The sequence below is a fragment of the Tiliqua scincoides genome, chromosome 4, assembly GCF_035046505.1.
Source record: "Tiliqua scincoides isolate rTilSci1 chromosome 4, rTilSci1.hap2, whole genome shotgun sequence".
NCBI classification, from domain to species: domain Eukaryota; kingdom Metazoa; phylum Chordata; class Lepidosauria; order Squamata; family Scincidae; genus Tiliqua; species Tiliqua scincoides.
This window is the reverse complement of record NC_089824.1, coordinates 1,870,623-1,890,917: the sequence shown is the minus strand read 5'-3', so window position 1 is coordinate 1,890,917 and position 20,295 is coordinate 1,870,623. Positions and strand designations below refer to the sequence as shown.

The following is a 20,295-nucleotide window of genomic DNA, read 5'->3' as shown; positions in this document are numbered from 1 at the left end:
TGTGTCTTTTGTCCTCTAGTGAATTGGATTGAGCCAACCAGAAAGAAAAAAGGAGGAGGGAACTTCCAAATGGATATGGAGAAAAGGAGTGAAATATGTAGTGTGGAGGCAGGCTGTGCAGCATGGCCTTTCCCAGTTTGAATAGACACTTGGCCAACAGACTGAGGCAAAGAAGGAAGGCCCATAGCCAGGGAGACAGACCATAAGAACAGCCCCACTGGATCAGGCCATAGGCCCATCTAGTCCAGCTTCCTGTATCTCACAGCAGCCCACCAAATGCCCCAGGGAGCACATCAGATAACAAAAGATCTCATTCTGGTGCCCTCCCTTGCATCTGGCATTCTGACTTAACCCATTCCTAAAATCAGGAGGTTGCGCATACACATCACGGCTTGTAACCCATAATGGATGTTTCCTCCAGAAACTTGTCCAATCCCCTTTTGAAGGCGTCCAGGCCAGGCGCCATCACCACATCCTGTGGCAAGGAGTTCCACAGACCAACCACACGCTGAGTAAAGAAATATTTTCTTTTGTCTGTTCTAACTCTCCCAACACTCAATTTTAGTGGATGTCCCCTGGTTCTGGTGTTATGTGAGAGGGAAAAGAGAATCTCTCTATCCACTCTGTCCATCCCCTGCATAATTTTGTATGTCTCAATCATGTCCCTCCTCAGGCGCCTCTTTTTTAGGCTGAAGAGGCCCAAACGCCGTAGCCTTTCCTCATAAGGAAGGGACAGAAGGAAGGGACCAGGGACAGACTGCACTTGCTCCCAGCGTGGAAGGGATTGTCACTCCTGAATTGGCCTTTTCAGCCACACTAGACGCTGTTCCAGAACCACCATTCAGAGCGCAATACCAGAGTCTTTCGAGACTGAAGCTTGCCAACTTTGACTTTATTTGGCCCTATGCATTTTGGCTTTGCCTTTGGTTCCTTCTTCCTTTTTTTTCTGGGGTTGAGTGATGCCAGGAACCCAGATGGTTCATCTTTTTCTTTAGAGCTGTCCCTAATTCTGCTGCTTTTGCCATCCTCTTTCACAGTTTGTCAAATTTGCAAATATTGAGGAAGACACGCCTTCGTACCACCGTCGCTATGACTTTTTTGTGTCTCGCTTCAGTGCCATGTGTCACTCCTGCAATAATGATCTAGAAATACGGAATGAGTAAGTAGCAATGTGTGGGAGGTGAGCAGCAGGTGGGAGCTCCTTCTCTAAATTGTTCTCTAAATTGTCTGACTCTTGCAGCCATCTCTGATGACCAGGCCAAGTCTCTTCTGTTATAGGGATCCCTCTTTTTCTTTATTTTTCTTTCAATTCCTGGTTATGTTTTGTCCCCACACTATAACAAAGGGCAGTATGGACTCTGACACCAAGAAACATTACCACCAAATTCATATGCCAATTTCACTGGACACTAGTGTACAAGATGAACTGTTTTCCCAGAATCTCTCTGCACAAAATGGCAGGAAAGATGCTAACTCTGGCATGTAGGCCATGTTTCTGAAAGACTCTGGTCAAGCAAACTCTTTGCCTATGTGATTCCCCCTCTCCCATCACACATCCTGGGATGAAAGAGATATTCTCACTTTGTGTCTCCAGTTGGTTGCAACTTTGAAATCTTTTCTCTGTATTTACATTTTGTATCTGCCTTCCGTGAATGTAATTCCAGTAACCTTGTGCTTCGTATCAAAACATCTACATTTTATTGTACCCGCATTTTGCACTAACCTAGGTAAGGGCGCAATCCTAACTATCAGGCTGGCGCAAGTCCCTTGCGCCAGCCTAATAGGGTCACAAATGTGCCATAAAGCATGTTTGCACCTCCTCATGTGTTGGCTGGGCCAGTGCAGGGCTATATCCAGCCTCCGCACTAACATGGGGAGGGAAGGCTGTGCTGGCCGAACTTGGCTGATGCAGGGGTTTGGGGAAGGCAGAGAGGAGGCAGGAGGGAGGCATTCTGGGGCAGACAGAGGACATTCCAGGGGGTGGATGGGCAGGGAGTGGGAGTTGGGGCTGGGACCTTGCAGTTATGCCAGATCCAAACCCCATTCCCCAAGCAGCGCAGATTGGCTCCAAGCCACTGTGTTCTCCCCAGACTTGCGTCACCTCCTGAGATGTCACAGGTCTGAGGAAACCCACTGGGGCTGTGGTGGCTTACGCAGGGGTTAGGGGAGGAGTTTCCCCTTACCTCTGGCTGAAGTAACTTCTGGCCCCAATCGGGAGATTGCGTCTCCTGGCCTGTCTGTTCCAGAGCAAGATAGGATTGTGCTGCACGTCTCATTTCCAAGACTCCAGACATCCCCTTGGCACCATGGTAGGGATATGCATTGTAGTTGATCCTACTAACCCATTGAAGCAACACTGTTTATGCATATCTTAATTAGGAAGAATTCCCCTCCACTTTAAATCACAACACGAAACTCTCCTTATCACCCAGATTGATAATTAGCATATGCACATTGCAAAAATCCTCAAAAAGTAAGATTTTGACCAGCAAATTGTCACTACCAAGTCACAACACATCCATGTTGTGGCAGGACAGAGTTTCCACAGGCTGCTCCAAGGACCTCCAGATCCTGGTATGGCAGATGGGGAGAGAGGGAGAGCGCACACTTGAAAGGGATTTGCACCTTCCCTACATCTTCAGGAGAGAGATGTAAATTAATAATTTGCTTTGCTAGTTCTTTTGGTTACACTGATGCTCCACTGATGCTCTGGTTAACACTCCACTCAAGTTTTGCTTTCTTTATTTGTAAGGCCGTTTGTCTCCTGCCCTTCCACTTATCCAGAGTGTACAAAGTGAGAAGTGTAGTTCATGTGCCTTTTTGGGTCTTATGTTGAAGTCCTACAAGCTGATGTGTTCTTGTAGCTTAATCGGCCTTGCCAGAGAAACAAAAGTTTCTGAGCTATATGCCTGCACATAACCTATGCTAGTTATTTGTGATGCATTGAGAGCCTGAAAGGGAAAACAAGGGAAAATGGCTGGTGTCCAGGAATAGAAGTTTCCCTGCCTAGACACCTGACGTCATTTCTACTTGTCAGAGATACCAGGTCTATGGCTGTTTATGAGCTTAACTTGAACCACCTTTAAACACTCACTCCTGTTTCTGGGCTGCTTTGAAAAGATGCTTATTGCAAGCAACCCATTTAATGGGGTTAAATCAGAATACCAGGCATTGTAACCTCTGTGTGACTCCACTCGCTTACTAGCAGCTCCTGCATAGTGTTTTTGAATGCCTGGCATTTTGGGTGGAGGAATGAGAGGTTCTTTCTGCTGTATTTTAAAGCTGCAAGTCCACATTATCTCAACACTCAGGTTGGAAAACTGTCTTGTGAGTAGCAGTTTGGGGCTCGGGGCTCTTTCACAGCTGTGTTTGGTTTATCAGTGGATCTAATTACAGTGGAAGGGGGAAGGAATGGCCCGGATGTGCTGCCTCCCACTGAATGGTATAAACTGAGTGCTGTGGCTCCTGAATCTGTACCTAATGGATATGTGGGAGAGTGGAGTGCAGCTCCCTGAGACTGCTGTTTCTTCTTCTGCCAGGATCCGGATTGCTGGGATCAGGGGCATCCAGGGGGTGGTTCGCAAAACTGTGAATGATGAGCTCCGAGCCACTATCTGGGAGCCACAACATATGGACAAGATTGTTCCCTCGCTGCTCTATAACATGCAGAAGATAGAAGACATTGACAGGTACCTCTACTACTTAGTTTTTCCAGTAGCTTGTGGCCATTTTGCTTAGGAAAATGATGTTATGAATGATGGGTGAGAGAAGAGTGGGGAACAGTGGCTACGTCCTCCTTGCAGCCTTTCAAGCTTTCAACATGTGGTCCCAGGGTTAAAACTGGCAACTCTATCAAAGTTTGTCTTTATTGCAGTCGAATTGGGCTGCCCGCCTCTCCAACCGGAGGCGATAAAGAAGAGAACCCTGCTGTGTTGGCTGAGAACTGCTTTCGAGAATTGCTGGGCCGTGCTACCTATGGGAATATGAACAATGCTGTCAGACCAGTTTTTGCGTGAGTAGGAGCCCTTTGTAGAAATGATTATCCCTGGATGCTGTTCTTGGGATGGCAAGAGACTCCCAGATGGTTGGCAAAGCTACCTCAGGGTTGACTTTGCTCTGGCTTCTGAAATGTTTGAGAGACAGTGTTTCTCCCAAGTAGTTCTGGTTTTTCACATTGCTGTGTAATCATCACTGCTGATGTGCTAGAAGCCATTCCCATGAATTTTGTTACCCAAAAGAGCAGCAACCAGTGTGAGTTGCTTTGCAGTGAGCAAAGAGAAGAGGATGGGGAGGGGGGGTAAGGGTCATTGATGTAGTGGGAACGTAAGAAGAGCCCTTCTGGATCACCAAAAGCCCATCTAGTTCAACCTCCTGGATCCAACAGTGGTCCACAACTCCAGTTTGATGAACAGAAGCATGTCTCCCAAGTCAACACTTTGCCCCCAAGTCAGCAAGTCCCTGGGATGCAAGTAACAGTGTATTTTTTACCAGCTAGCAGTTGTTGTTTTGAAATCATTTAATGCTCATGTGGGTGGATTTGCAAAACCATTTTCTCTGCTGCAAGGTTATATTTTTATTATCTTGCGGCATATGTTCTCATGCATCCAAGATCTTCTCAGGAGCGGTTTGTTTTATTGCCAGTTCCAGCTTTTCAAGACTGCACAGCTCAGGCTGTCCCATGATCTGAGCACATCTTGAGTCACTTGCAAGGCTGCATTCAGGTAGTTAACAGAAAGTGCCTGAGAAAATGTCACTCTGTGGTGGGACTTAAGTTATAGGTTTGGCTGTGTGCCTTGCTTTGTTGTCCTTGGACAAAAAGGGCAGGCTGTTCTGGGTCTTGCAGACTGTCATGTTGGTGACCTGCAAGATTTCCCATTGTCCTTTTTTAAAGAAGTGGCAGTTTGTTAACAGTGTGTTTTGTGTACACACACAGATGCACCAGTGTGAAAGACACACATGTGAGTTGTGGCTTTCCTTCTCCTAAAATCCTTGCTTAGTTATTCCCTTTGCATATTTTTAGGGCAAAGTTGCAAATGTCACAATTGTGCACCTTTCATAACTGACCACATGTGGCTTGTTCTTGGGCCAACTGTACAAAAATATATACTGTAAGAGGTATTCTTAAGAGATCACACATTCCAGAATATCTCAGTCCTTTCAATTTCAGGGATGGCTTCTTATTTCAGAATTTTTGAGATTGAGAGCATAATAGTCTAGGCGTCGTTTGAAAATGAGCAGATGGACAATGTAGTGCCAGCATTTTTAGAGTTCCAGCACTCCTTGCTATGCACATAATCATAAGGGCCAATATGGTTGAGGGATAGATGCCTTCTGGGAGGGAAGTGGCCATGTTAATATAAATATATATTATTGTTTTCAAAAATGAAGGCAAAGCTCGGCCTATTAGCTTCCCTTGCTGTGTTTAATTAAGTACCCAGATTGCTACATATGCTTAATAATTAATAGTAGTTTGTTTTGACAGACATTTGGACCATCATAGACTGTGGGACCCCAATGAATTTGCTGTCCACTGCTTCAAAATCATTATGTACTCTATACAGGTAAATTTACTCCTGTTAAATAGTTAAACAAAAGTACATTCGCCCATTAGAATTAAGACTAGAAACATGTCCTCATTTGTGTTTGCAGTGTCTCAAAATTGGAGAAAAAGAAAAACTCTAGAATCATAAATCATATCTTATCAAAGGACTAACTCTCAGTTCTACTATAACTTACTAGTTGTTTGAACAGCTCGTCTTCTCTCAGTGTCTGAAAAAGTTCTTGTGCCCATATGATGTTATACAACAGAATATGTTTTGCATACCCATTTCACAAAACTGAGTTCACAATGCGTGCAATACAGTTCAAAAGCAGAACATATTTGGATGTCCTAAACATAGGACAAGTTCAGACAATCATCTGTCTAAACCAGGGTTTTCCAAACTCTGACCCACGGACCAGATCCGGAGTTTGGAAAAAGCCCGTCATTTGTGATTGTTGCTTACTGTTCCACTGTGTTGCAAACTGATCTGTGCACAGACACACTCTGGGCAGTCATGTCTGCCTGGACATCCTGCTGTACAGCCTACTGGGATGCTGAGAAATAGATGTGACTGCCCAGAGCGTCCCTGTGCACAGATTGGCTTGCAAGATAAGCAGTGATGTAGCAGAACGGTATGTGCCGCTCAGACTGGGAAGAGCTTTTTTGGACACAGTGGTCTCCAGTTTGGAGGCTGCTGGTCTAGACCATGGATCAGATTATCACGAATGTCTGTCCTCCTATCAGGTGTGTGCTTCTTCCTTTCCTCTTCTTCTCCTTTGCTTGCCAGAGGGGCAGATTCAAAGCTGTTGCTTTCACCTTTAACTACCATTTTCCATTTCATCCAAACTTGGAGAAATATGATTTGTTAAAACATTGTTAAAAATTGTAGATATCGTGGTTTGTAACAAACCATGTTTAAAAAATGTCACAGTTCCCAGAATTTGTTCATAATGGGACACTTAGTTCATTCATTCTTTGATGTGTGATGGAGGGGAAGATAACTGAGAGCATGTCTGCCTCATGGGTGACCTTGCAGAAGGACTGAGGGCAAAACAAGGGCAGTGCTGAGTGGTTAGCAATTGCACCCACCTCCCTGCTCTCCATTTCACCCTTATGTACTGGATAAACCAGAATTGAACGGGAGTAAGACTGTTTTTGCTGCCACCGCCCAAAGCTATAAATCCCAGATGGGAGGAGGCTGCCTTGGGAAAACCTTCTTCCCATGTTAACAGAGACCCCCAAAATCTGGGGGTGGGATGCCCCCTTAAAACCAACCAGTACTGGAAATGTGGTTGGTCTGGTCAGTGTGGCAATCTGCTTCCTCCTGATTCAACTGACGCCAGGTCAAAAAAAAAAAAAGTAAAAGGATATTAAAAGCCTGAAAAATGGGGAGGGGGGAAGATGCATGAGATGGAAACAAGGCACTGATCAACTAGCAAAAGGAATGGGTTAGCAGTGAAGGTTGGCAAGAACCTTCAAAGGCAAGCAGCAGGTAAAGCAAAAGCCCTGGCATGATGCAACTGGCACTTTGCCCACCCTTCTTGTTTATATTGTTCCAGTGTCCTGGTCCTGGCACCCACACTTATTCACAGTGAGCCTTCAAGATGCATTCAGTGCTTCTAACACTTAAGCTGGGCAAATATCCATAGGGATGTGTGCCTGACCCTGCTTTTTATAACCTGAGCGCATTAACCAGGTTTCAGTTATGGGGTTGGGTACTGGGTGGGATGGGGGAGGTCATTTGAATTCCCTTCTCATGGAAATCAAGTGCACTTCACTGTCTGAAGAGCTGGCCCATGGCCAAGTTTTTTTGCTTATTCGTCAGTTGGAGAAGAAGATACTGAACAGCAACACAGTAGGGGAAACATGGCTCTTTCCAGGATGCTGAAATGTCACAGAAACTTTTGGAGTGCTTGAAAAATCCCAAACAAGTGAAAAGTAGGAAAAAAACTAGGGAAAAATCCAGTGCTTTGAATGTTTTGACAGCTCTTTCACTGCCTTTCAACTCATGGTATAGAATATGATTATCCGAACTGGTCTCTAGTTAATTTCAGCAAAACTCCTTTTGATCACATGGCATTATCTGGTCTCTGATAGCTTGGAGAAAAGCAGAGTACTGTGTGTTGCTCAGCACAAAACATCCTGAGAGGAAAAGGGAGAAGAATTTCTCCCATTTGTCGTCGCTGCCCTCCTTTCCTTTAAACTGCTCTGTTAAACTTGTGTTATCTTTTCTGGGGTTTCTAGGAAACTTTCAACATCCATTCACTTACTGTTGGATTTAAATCCTTTTCCAGTATCTAGTCAAGATAAAAAATAAATTGTGTGTCTTGACTATTTTTTGTGTAAGGTCAAACTGTCATCAGATCTATTTGAAAGAATATGTGCTGGTGAGGGGGGAAAAAATCAGCAAACAACCTCCTGTTTGTTGTATCTTCCTCAGTATTAAATTCCAGTAAACTTGTATTCATGTCACAAGTCCGCCAAACGTAGTCTGCACTCACTGCCTGGCCCAACAGAGGGAACTGTCTGTATTAAGAACCCTTTTTCAGTGGGCAGGAGTTATGACCCCTGTGGGCATCTTTAGATGGGCTTCTTGCAAATTCAGGGAAATGGATGAGGATCTGATTCTTTGATGCAGAATGTTCCATTCCTGTTAATTAAGGTGTGGGGTTTCTTTCTGCTTCCCAGGCACAGTATTCTCATCACGTGATACAAGAAATCCTGGGGCACCTTGATTTTCACAAGCGGGACTCTCCACGGGTTCGAGCAGGTATCATTCAGGTCCTCTTGGAGGCAGTGGCCATTGCTGCTAAAGGATCCATTGGTAAGCTTGGTTGGATGTTACTGTGAGTTTTTGTGTAAAGTCATGTTGAGAGTGAATGTGGGTAACGGATAACAGTATGTTTAGTTGTGTTCCTCCCCCCCCCCCCCCCGGTACCTTGACTATTCCTCTAAAGAGAAATATCTGCTAAAAATCATGTGCTCGGTATCCCCTGTTGGCATTCATGGGATTTGTGTGCTCTTTATTAACTTACCCTTGTCACTGAATCATGACAGGAAGTAGTTCTCGTAAACAGAGGTGTGACTCAGTACTTTGTCAGAGGCCCATAGCCTTCTAAGGCTGGGGATTCTGAAGGAAGTCATCACAACATGGAGATATGATGATTGGCTAGAATTGAAAGTATCTGTTGGCTCAAGCCCTGAGAGAAAAGGAATGCAGACCTGGTAAGAAGTCAGGCTGAGCTGGTGGAGCTTTCAGTGTGCAAAGCTGGCACAAGCAGCAGGAGACATGATTAGACACTAAAGGCAACACCTGGAGAAGAGGGGAGAGTGCTTGCGTAGCTGCATTTTTTTGTGTAATGGAGTTTCAAGATGAGAGTCTTTGTGATGGAACATCGTGTCAAGAGGGAAGGCGCTGTATATTCAGATAGTAAGGATGACCACATTCCTTAGTGCAAACAGGTTGATAAACAGCACTGACCAGGAGGCAGAGGATGCATGTGATAGCCATGACCATTTTCTTCCTTATTTTCTATTAAAATTTTTCAAAGCAGCAACTTAATTATGGAAATTCTTTTAAACTTTCATCCGTAGCCTTCCTCCTCATAAAACTGACCAATTGCTGCTTTGAAAGTCTGCAGCTGATTGCTTTTGCCTGGGGTACCATCTTGTGCAACAGACGTCCTTTTTTGCCCCAGAGGTTGAACTTGGCATCCAGAGGGGAGACCATAGGATATCAGGAGAGCTGCTGTTGCCAATAACTACTGCCCTCAGCACACTCCCAGTATCCACCCCATTCTACTCACTGCCGCCCTCGTGCACCATCTTATCGGTGCTGGGGCTTCCATGGAAGCCGCTGCCACTCACCATTTGCAATGGCAGCCAGGTTGCACTCCCAGTGCGGCACACTTTGTGATGGCTGTAAACTGTAGTGTGCTGCTGGATAGAATTGGGCTATTATATATCTGGACTTTCAGAAGGTGTTCAACACGGTCCCTCACCAAAGGCTACTGAAAAAACTCCACAGTCAGGAAATTAGAGGGCAGGTCCTCTCCTGGATTGAGACCTGGCTGAAGACCAGGAAACAGAGTGGGTGTCAATGGGCAATTTTCATAATGGAGAGAGGTGAAAAGCGTTGTGCCCCAAGGATCTGTCCTGGGACCGGTTCTCTTCAACCTCTTCATAAATGACCTGGAGACAGGGTTGAGCAGTGAAGTGGCAAAGTTTGCAGACCAAACTTTTCCAAGTGGTGAAGACCAGAAGTGATTGTGAGGAGCTCCAGAAGGATCTCTCCAGACTGGCAGATTGGGCAGCAAAATGGCAGAAGCGTTTCAATGTAAGTAAGTCCTTACATGTAAAAATGTAAGTTTTACATAGGGGCAAAAAATCAAAACTTCGCATATAGGCTGATGGGTTCTGAGCTGTCTGTGACAGATCAGCAGAGAAATCTTGGGGGGGGGGGTGGACAGGTCGATGAAAGTGTCGACTCAATGTGCAGCGGCAGTGAAGAAGGCCAATTCTATGCTTGGGATCATTAGGAAAGGTATTGAGAACAAAATGGCAAAAATTATGCCGTTGTACAAATCAATGGTAAGGCCACACCTGGAGTATTGTGTCCAGTTCTGGTCGCTGCATCTCAAAAAGGACATAGTGGAGATGGAAAAAGCTGCAGAAGAGAGCAACCAAAATGATTACTGGGCTGGGGCACCTTCCTTATGAGGAAAGGCTATGGCGTTTGGGCCTCTTCAGCCTAGAAAAGAGGCGCCTGAGGGGGGATATGATTGAGACATACATACAAAATTATGCATGAGAAGGATAAAGTGGATAGAGAGATGCTCTTTACACTCTCACATAACACCAGAACCAGGGGACATCAACTAAAATTGAGTGTTGGGAGGATCAGGACAGACAAAAGAAAATATTTCCTTACTCAGCATGTGATCGGTCTGTGGAACTCCTTGCCGCAGGATGTGGTGATGGCATCCTGCCTGGATGCCTTTAAAAGGGTATTTGACAAGTTTCTGGAGGAAAAATCCATTACGGGTTACAAGCCATGATGTGTATGTGCAACCTCCCGATTTTAGTAATGGGCTATGTCAGAAAGCCAATGCAAGGGAGGGCATGAGGATGAGGTCTCTTGTTATCTGGTGTGCTCCCTAGGGCATTTGGTGGGCCGCTGTGAGATACAGGAAGCTGGACTAGATGGGCCTATGGCCTGATCCAGTGTGGCTGTTCTTATGTTCTTATTATTAGATTCAGTTCAAACATTGTGTCAAAGCATGATAAATAAAACTTGGAGTGGCTTTTGAATTGATAAACAGTGGTTTGTGTTTGGCTGGCTAACCAGAATTAGGATCTATGGTTTGCACTAGCTATGGTTATGGCCGCTGCTCCTTCTCCAAAAACCATTGTATCTCGAGATGTGGAGGTGCTGAGCAGAAGGAGAATGAATCTAGGCAAACTACTGTAGACTGTTGAGAAACGCAAACTAGTTTTTGAGTTCAGTGATGATTATCATAAACCATAATTTGAAATTACATTTGAATTGAACCTGAGGCTTGGTTGGGAAGCAAGACTTTATTTAGTAAACATCATATGGAATCAGAAACAATACAGAGCACAGAAACCCCAAACATCCATTTGCTGGGAAATCCTGTTTCGGAATACTGGAAGCAGTTCTGCTGTCAGCTTCTGATTGAATGGTATAATAAGCCTACCATTAGAATAATACTTGTCTCTATAAAGTAGCCTAATCTTAGAAGACTCTTTTCCTTATGAGGAAAGGCTACGGCGTTTGGGCCTCTTCAGCCTAGAAAAGAGGCGCCTGAGGGGGAACATGATTGAGACATACAAAATTATGCATGGGAAAGATAGAGTGGATAGAGAGATGCTCTTTTCCCTCTCATATAACACCAGAACCAGGAGATTACATACTAAAATTGCATGTTGGGAGAGTTAGGACAGACAAGAAAATATTTCTTTACTCACCATGTAGTTGGTCTGTGGAACTCCTCGCCACAGGATGTGGTGATGGCATCTGGCGTAGTTGCCTTTGAAATGGGATTGGACAAATTTATGGAGGAAAAAATCCATCATGGGTTACAAGCCATGATGCGTATGTGCAACCTCCTGATTTTAGAAATGGGCTATGTCAGATGCAAGGGAGGGCACCAGGATGCAGGTGTCTTGTTATCTGTTGTGCTCCCTGGGGCATTTATTTATTTATTTATTCACATTTTTATACCGCCCTTCCTCCAAAGAGGAACTTTTAGTTTTGTGAACTTTTAGTTGAAAAGCAGTATATAAATACTGTTAATAATAATAATAATAATAATAATAATAATAATAATAATAATAAGAGCTCAGGGTGGTTTACACAGCTGCTTCTCCCCTCTTTCTTGTCCTCACAACAACCCTGTGAGGTAGGTGAGGCTGAGAGAAAGTGACTGGCCCAAGGTTACCCAGGAAGTTTTGTGGCTGAGGGGGGATTTGAACCTGGATCATCCAGGTCTAAGTCCACCTCCCAAACCACTACACCACCCTGGCTCTCCACCAGCATTTGGTGGGCCACTGTGAGGTACAGGAAGCTGGAGTAGATGGGCCTATGGCCTGATCCAGCGAGGCTGTTCTTATATGATAGGTTCACCCCTTTGATGTCCTGAGGGATCTGGGGCTCTTGGGTAGCACCAAACATTGCTGTAGTTGTGTGTTGCCCAAGGAGCTGTTTGGATTGCTTGCACAGTACACTTGGTTCTGGTAACACCTGTTTGCAGTGTGTACAAATGGTCCCAAAAAGAATATGGAGTTGTCACTGTAGTGAAATTGTGTTTCCCCCTCTGTTCCTTTTATAGGAAGGTAGAAAAGGGAGGGGTTCATTTTAAATGAAGATCAAAGGAAGGAATTAGCACTATCCAATTAGCAAGTGGAGTAGGTTTCAGCTGGAAGATAAATACTAAGAATGTAGCACTCTTGCTGGTTGGGGTAGTGAGTGCAAAGGACTTCGAAAGAGTGGTAGGTTAAGGTATGAAAGAGCTTACCGGGTAGAGCAGAGGCTTTTAGTGGTGGCATAGTTTGACTTTTATCAGTCATTTTAGATTCTATGTGGTTACGTTGAATGGGGAGTTAAATCTGAGGGATTACATAACCAGTGCGGGTTGATTTGCAGGAGGGTAATCAGAGTTTTATTCTGTAATAGAAGTTTATCTTGTCAGTTTATTTGCAGTTTTTTGGGGCATTAAAGTTTTGTTTCTCTGCCTCCCTATTGTAATGTTAAATTCTTATTTACTCTTTCCTTGTCTGGATTACCAGGTGATAACCCTCTTAGTTTTTTTGAAGATTGAAGGGCTCTGCCCAAGGAGCCTTTGGGGGATATTTGGGAAGCCTGAGCTTGTAGCAGCGAAGAGAGAATTATGTTCCATCACTCTTTACCATAACAGACACACTGTATGGATCTATGCCACATGCAGACATGTGCCTCTGCTGTTTCTGTCATGTGTGAAATGGCTCCCTGATGCCTTTTGTTGTCACTGTAAGAAAGATTTTTTAAGGCGGCTTTTCCTTTTCCTTTCAGTGCAGTTAACATTTCCTGTCCCAGGAGAAAGGATGTAATTCTTCCTTCCCCCCTCCACTCCAAAAAGGTTACACCAGACGCCTCTGTTGGTTCAGGCAAAAACTTTTAAAATCTTCTACCCAGGCTGCTTGCAAGCTAAGGCACAAAAACTCAGATCCAAAGGTTAAGAACAAAGGCAGTTTACTTACAATCTGATGCAGAGTTATACAAACATTTCTCACATCAAGGTTCTTAAAACTAGAAGACCAGGAGCCCTAAAAAGCTGCCCCTGGATGCATGCAAGTATGCTAAAACAATAGTTAAAACAGAGATTAAAATACACTCTCCTGTTCTACTAAAGTCAGCAAACAAGAAGCTATATATACATAAGGAGGAATCAGCAAGGGGACACACCCTTTAAAAAGACCATTAAAGGAATCAAATAGAATTTCAACATTAAAGAACCAGATACTCAACTAATAACCACTACTCAGTGTTGTTATTCCCCAACACCCCTTTTCAACACTGAGTAAGTGAATCTAAAAGATTCATTTCTGCTCGTAATTTCTGAAACCTATCTCTTGGTAATGGTTTTGTCAATAAATCAGCTATCATCATTTGTGTAGGACAATAATTGATCTTAATAATACCCTGCATAACCAAATCACGTACATGATAATACTTTACATCTATATGCTTTGTTCTTGCATTATATCCTTCTGATTGCATCAGTTTTATACAGCCTTGATTATCTTCTTTAACTTGCACTGGAAGTATTTCTTGCATTCCCATATCATTCAGTAGTTTACAAAGCCATGTTGCCTCCCTACATGCCTCAGACGATGAAACCAATTCAGCTTCTGTAGTAGATAAGGCAAAAATAGTTTGTTTTTTACTTCCCCAACTCACTGCTCCATCACCATACATAAACAAGTGTCCACTAGTTGCGATCTGAAGGATCTTCTGCCCAATCAGAATCTGTATATACTACCAACTTTGGGCTATCTCTAGCTGGAAGCTTTAACTTAAAATCCAATGTTCCTTTCAAATATTTCACAACCCTTTGAATGCCAATCCAATCTAACTGTGTGGGAGAGTGCGTTATTCTACTCAAAATTCCCACTGCATTAGCAATGTCTGGTCTAGTTGTGGATAAATAAAGTAATTTTCCCACAGCTTCTCTATACTTATCATTACTAGACAAAGGTTCAGTCTTTCCTTGCTTAAAGAAATCACTTTCCATAGGTGTAACAACTGAATAAGCATCTTCAAGTCCCAAAGATTCTATTAAATCTAGAATCTTTGGTTTTTGACTAAGAAAGTAACTTCCCTCCTCATCCTTCTCAATCTGGATGCCTAGATAAAAGACTACATCCCCCAATTCTTTAATTTCCACTTCCCTATTCAGTTGAGATACAATATCTTTATAATCCTTTTCATCCTCATAAATCAATAGTAAATCATCAACATAGACCAAAAGATACATCCATTTACCATTGCTATATTTTGTATACAAAGATGGATCTGCCTGTCCCTGCTTAAAATCCTGTTGTGTCAGCATTTGATGAAGTTTTTCATACCAAGCTTTTGCAGCTTGTTTCAATCCATACAACCCTTTATGGAGCTTACACACTAAATCTGGTCTCTTTTGATCTATAAAACCGGGTGGCTGTTTCATAAATATTTGCTCTGTTATTTCTCCATGCAAAAAGGCAGTTTTTACATCCAAATGCCTAACACACAATTCTTTAGATGCAGCGACACTCAAAAGCATCTGTATAGTTGTATATTTCACAACAGGTGCAAAAGTTTGATCATAATCCTCACCATATTTCTGTGAGTAGCCTTTAGCAACTAACCTAGGCTTGTAGCGTTGCACCTCCCCTTTTACACCCTGTTTAAGCTTAAAAACCCATTTGCAACCTATTACCCTCTTGCCAGGAGGCAAGTGAGTTAAAGTCCATGTTCCATTCTTATGCAACGCCTCCATCTCTTCTTGAGCTACATCTTTCCACTTCTTTGCTTCATCCATAGGCATTCTTTCAACCTGTTCCCATGATTCTAGCTCACACTCTGACACCAATCTTGCAGAATAAGTTAACCGGACAGGTGGTACACCTTTATTATCTCAAAGTGGCCTTCTAGGTTGTTGCATGATGACTTGATCTTCCTCCAAGACATAATCTAATCCTGGCAATTCTTCTTCCTTTACTGATGTACTGGCTTCTGGATCTAATTCCTGTATAACTTCCCCTTCTGATTCTACATTAACCGTTGGGGTTAAATCCGAGGATCTAGATGTATTACTTTGATAAGCTGGAACAAGTATAAACTTCTCATCCGGTTCTGCCAGTTCATCAAAAAAGGTTTGACTTTTATCTACTTTCTCATCCTCAATAAAATGTAATACATGTCTTACTGTCACGTGACTTGTATTCAAATCCATGACACGATAACCTTTAGAGTTTTCAGAATAACCAACAAAAATACCTTCTTCAGTCTTAGGATCTAATTTAGAGTGCTTTTCCTTCGAAATATGCGAAAGAACCTTACACCCAAACACTCTAAGATGTTCTATACTTGGTGGTTTACCATACCACAACTCATATGGGGTTTTACCATCTGCTGCTCCCTTAGTGGGCAGATGATTCTGTATATATGTAGCTGTATTTACTGCTTCTCCCGAAAATTGATATGGTAATTTTGCATCTATAAGCATACATCTTACCATATCTAACAAAGATCTATTCTTACGTTCTGCAATTCCATTCTGTTCAGGTGTATAGGCCACTGTATATCTATGTATAATTCCCTGCTCTTCTAAATAATTCTGTGTAAGGTGTGAGGAATACTCACCACCTTGATCTGTCTGCAAACTCTGAGGTTTCCTTCCAAATCTATTACTCACAACTGCCACATATTTCTTAATTGCCTCATGTGTCTCACTTTTCTCTTTAAGTAAGTAAATCATATAATATCTAGAATAATCATCTATAAAGGTTAATAAGTACCTGTTTTTGCCTATAGATGGAACCTGAAATGGTCCACACAAATCACTATGTATTAGCTCTAATGGTCTTATAGTACGCTGCTCATGCCTTTGTGGGAAGGATGGTCGACTACCTTTCCCCTTTACACAATCTATACATCTCTCATTATGATTATCACAAGGCTTTATCTTTATACCTGTTGCCAGGTTCCTTCTTTGAAGATCCTGAATAGCATTTACATCTCGATATGCAAATCTTCTATGCCATAGGTGGAGGCATTCTTGATTACAACCTTCCTTTATATACATTACTTTCTCACAAGCCAAATCTAAAACATACACACCATCCTGCAAAAAGGCTTGCGCAATAAGCTTATCATCTTTAGTTATAGTGCATCTACCATTACGAAAATTGATGTCATGTCCTTTCTTATCCAGTTGAGATACCATCAAAGTATTTCCTTGCAAGCCTGGTATGTACAGCACATTATGTGCTACTGTATTGACAATTTTATCATCAGCTATACATCTTAATCTTCCTTGTCCTTCACCTGTAACATCTAAAATTTGTCCACTTGCTGTAACAACCTTTCCTGTGCTCATATTCAAATTATAGAAAAACTCTTTATCTGCTGTACTATAGCTTGTAGCCCCACTGTCCACTATCCAAATTTGTTTTACTGGGTTAGGCTGGGTTAAACTTAAAAATTTTCCTACAATTTTCTCTTCATCCTTCACTGATATTTCTGTCAACTGCATATTCCCCTCTACATTAAAATCTTTACACTGAGAAGAATTACTCTCTTCACTTAAGATTCTACTATTTACATTCCACTGGGGGTGAAAACTATCTCCTCTCCTATTATTCCTTCCTTTTATTCTAGGAGGACAAAAATTTGAGCTGGGGCATTGTCTTGCAAAATGGCCCTTACCCCCACAAGAAAAGCAAACAAATAAGTCTTTATCCTGAAATTTCCCTTGTAGTTTATAGTTAGAGCCAGTCTTCACTTTATACTTGTAAGAGGTACAATATGTTCGTAATTCAGCTAATACTTTGTTGAATTGATTGGTTTCATGTCCCAACACTATACTTGAGAAGGCACCAAACAAGTCTTCATCCAGTGATCCCAAGAAAATCCAAACACGCTGATCCTCATCCAGTTTAAAACCAATCAATTCCAAATCTCTCAAAATTTGTGTAAACTCATGAATATGCTTTTCACAATCTTGCTTAGATGTTAAATTCATACGTCCCAAAGCCTTCAACAAATAACCTTGATGTTTTCCACCTAGTTTAGCAAAAACATCAGTGAGATTTTTCATCATTTCCTTTGCTGTTTTTGCCTCCTCAATGTATGTCAGCTGTTCATCAGTAAGAGATCTCATTATAATTGATCTTGCCCTTATGTCTGCATTTTTCCATTCAACAACTGCTTCACCTCCACTACTTGGGCATTCATCATCTAAAGCGATTAAAGCTCCATGTAGTTCTAAGTCCATTCTGATTCTTGACTTCCACTCCTGGAAAGCATGAGGATTCAGTTTTTCCACTGCTTGATAGATTGTGCCTCCTTGTGCCATAATTACTCAAAAAATATAAGCAAAGCAGCCTTCAAAAATGGGTAGGGAAAAAAAAACTAATTCAAGGAGTATATATTAAAAAAACTCACTTATATAAAGCACTGACCTGGGCCCATAACCTGTTGGTTCAGGCAAAAACTCTTAAAATCTTCTACCCAGGCTGCTTGCAAGCTAAGGCACAAAAACTCAGATCCAAAGGTTAAGAACAAAGGCAGTTTACTTACAATCTGATGCAGTTATCAAACATTTCTCACATCAAGGTTCTTAAAACTAGAAGACCAGGAGCCCTAAAAAGCTGCCCCTGGATGCATGCAAATATGCTAAAACAATAGTTAAAACAGAGATTAAAATACACTCTCCTGTTCTACTAAAGTCAGCAAACAAGAAGCTATATATACATAAGGAGGAATCAGCAAGGGGACACACTCTTTAAGAAGACCATTAAAGGGATCACATAGAATTTCAACATTAAAGAACCAGATACTCAACTAATAACCACTACTCAGTGTTGTTATTCCCCAACACATTTGTCACCTTTTGTGCAGGCCCAACTGTTCTGGAAGTGTTTAACACACTGTTGAAGCACTTGAGCCTGAGTGTGGATTTCGAATTGGGTGACAGGCACAGCTCTGGTGGCAGTCCCCACATCAACACCCGTGCAAAGGAAGGCGATGAAAAGATTGTCCAGAATGCCATCATTCAAACCATTGGTGAGTTGGGCATGCTTTTGAAGTGACTGTACTGTAGCCATAAACCAGAATCTCACAAGGATTGCACTTATTTATTGTTGGTTTCATCCTGTCCTTCCAAGGAGCTCAGGGGCATTTGTTGTTCCACCACTCTGTTTTATGCTTGCAACAACCCTGTGAGGTAGGTTAGATTGTGAGATTGTGACTAGCCTGAGGTCACCCAGTGTGTTTCATGACTAAATAGGGATTTGGATTTAGGCCTCGCCAGTCCAAATCTTTATCATAAGAACAAATGTTTCAGTGTCACTTCAGTTGCCATGTGGTGAGGTGCAACAGTTAAAGGCTTTCTTCAAGGTGAGGGGATGTTGGAGTATCTCCTTGTGGACCAGTGTTTCAGTCCTGTTTTCAGAAACAGGGACAATACATCCTGGAAATGCTTAAAATTTGTTGTGTTCAGAATAAGCCCAACCTTTGGAAGACAACTCTTGTGAGAAAACCATGAATGGAACGGAAAAGATTACTGTGACTCTGATTTGGTGATATAAAGCACCCTTATCCCCGAAGGTATGGGAAGGAGACAAGTTAAATGAGATGGACTCCATTCCCTCCTTGAATTCTTAGATCTGCTCAGCATTATGTGAACTGATGGACCAAATTTGGTTTTCCTTCCTTCCTTCCTGTGGCCTTTCTGTTCCGTAGGTTTCTTTGGAAGCAACCTCCCTGATTACCAGCGCTCTGAGATTATGATGTTTGTTATGGGAAGAGTCCCTGTGTTTGGGACCATGTCTCATACTGTGGACACCAGCCAGCTTGGGTTTGTATTTTCCCTTTGCCCTGTTCTCTTTTTCAGCCCCCAGTTGCTGCTGTTAAAACTTCTTCTTGTTGTTATATTGGTAGTATTACAGATGGCTGTGATGCACTCTGAAAAGTGTCCGAATGCTTCAGCTGGTATAAACTGCTGCAACCGGAGTGCTGTCCCTTGCATATGTCTTGGAGCACATTGCTCTTGTTCCAGCTGCACTGCTTTCAGTTTGTTTCAGGGTTTGCTTATTACCTAGCAAAGCTTAAACAGCACATGCTCTGCTCCTGAGCTGCAGGCCCGCTCCCAGTATTTGACTGCTTGCCAGGACTGCAGTGCTTTGTTCATGACGGTGTAAGAGTGGCAGGAGCAAAAGTTCGAAGCAGTGTCAAATTCTTCCACAAACCAGTATTCCTGTTTACAGTATTGCCTTTCCCAGTGCGCATCTTGGGAGTTTTGCAGGAAGCCTGCCTGTCACTTGCTGTCTTCCTGTGCTGCTGTTGGCCATTTTTAATTCTTTCCCAATGCAAGTAGCAAGTGTGATGTCAGGCATGTGACATGCTAGATCCTGTCATGAGCCAGCCACATCTGTCTCGATGATAGTATGAGAGCAACAGCCATTCCAGTGCTTCCTAGCATCTTGTGAGCTGGAAATGGCTGGCAAGGCCTTAGGAATGAGATGCTGCCCCTCCCACAGTGCTCTTATCTGAAGTGCAAACACAGAGTCTGCCCTGTTGTCCTTTATAAGTACAGGGCATGTGCTGCTAACCATGTTCTTTCCCAGTCTGTGTTGTGAGTGGGAGGTGGCAGCTTGAGAGAGGGACCTTGAGAGAGCTGTGAGTGAGAGGTGGCCTTGAGAGAGCTGCTTTCCTTGGAGGGGGGCTATGTGACTAGCTGCAGCAGTTCTGCCATTGATTGTCAAAAGCGCTGCTTGTTCTCAAAGCATGCATAGTACATGCTAGTAAACAGAACAATTTTCTCTTGGTTTTTTCCCCTTAAACTGCATTTCTCTCCCTGCTTTTTCCAGAGATTTGGGAACCAGGAGGATTCAGGTCATGTTGCTGAGATCCTTGTTAATGGTAAGCCTGATCTTGCTTCCACAGCTGGGTTGAAGGTTTTGAGTGGGGTGGCATGGGATAAGGCGAT

General features: G+C 42.9%; 1 protein-coding gene across 6 annotated transcripts in view; it reads left to right on the top strand.

The window, feature by feature from the left end:
* Positions 1 to 20,295, top strand: part of LOC136648206 (protein EFR3 homolog A) — a 52,426-nt gene that overhangs the window by 15,654 nt on the left and 16,477 nt on the right. For all 6 annotated transcript variants that reach the window (XM_066624274.1, XM_066624278.1, XM_066624275.1 and 3 more), the window contains 8 exons: positions 1,038 to 1,159; positions 3,540 to 3,689; positions 3,875 to 4,012; positions 5,483 to 5,561; positions 8,231 to 8,366; positions 18,207 to 18,371; positions 19,050 to 19,164; positions 20,177 to 20,228. In XM_066624274.1, the coding sequence (XP_066480371.1) occupies positions 1,038 to 1,159; positions 3,540 to 3,689; positions 3,875 to 4,012; positions 5,483 to 5,561; positions 8,231 to 8,366; positions 18,207 to 18,371; positions 19,050 to 19,164; positions 20,177 to 20,228 (957 nt within the window). The remainder of the gene's footprint in view (positions 1 to 1,037; positions 1,160 to 3,539; positions 3,690 to 3,874; positions 4,013 to 5,482; positions 5,562 to 8,230; positions 8,367 to 18,206; positions 18,372 to 19,049; positions 19,165 to 20,176; positions 20,229 to 20,295) is intronic.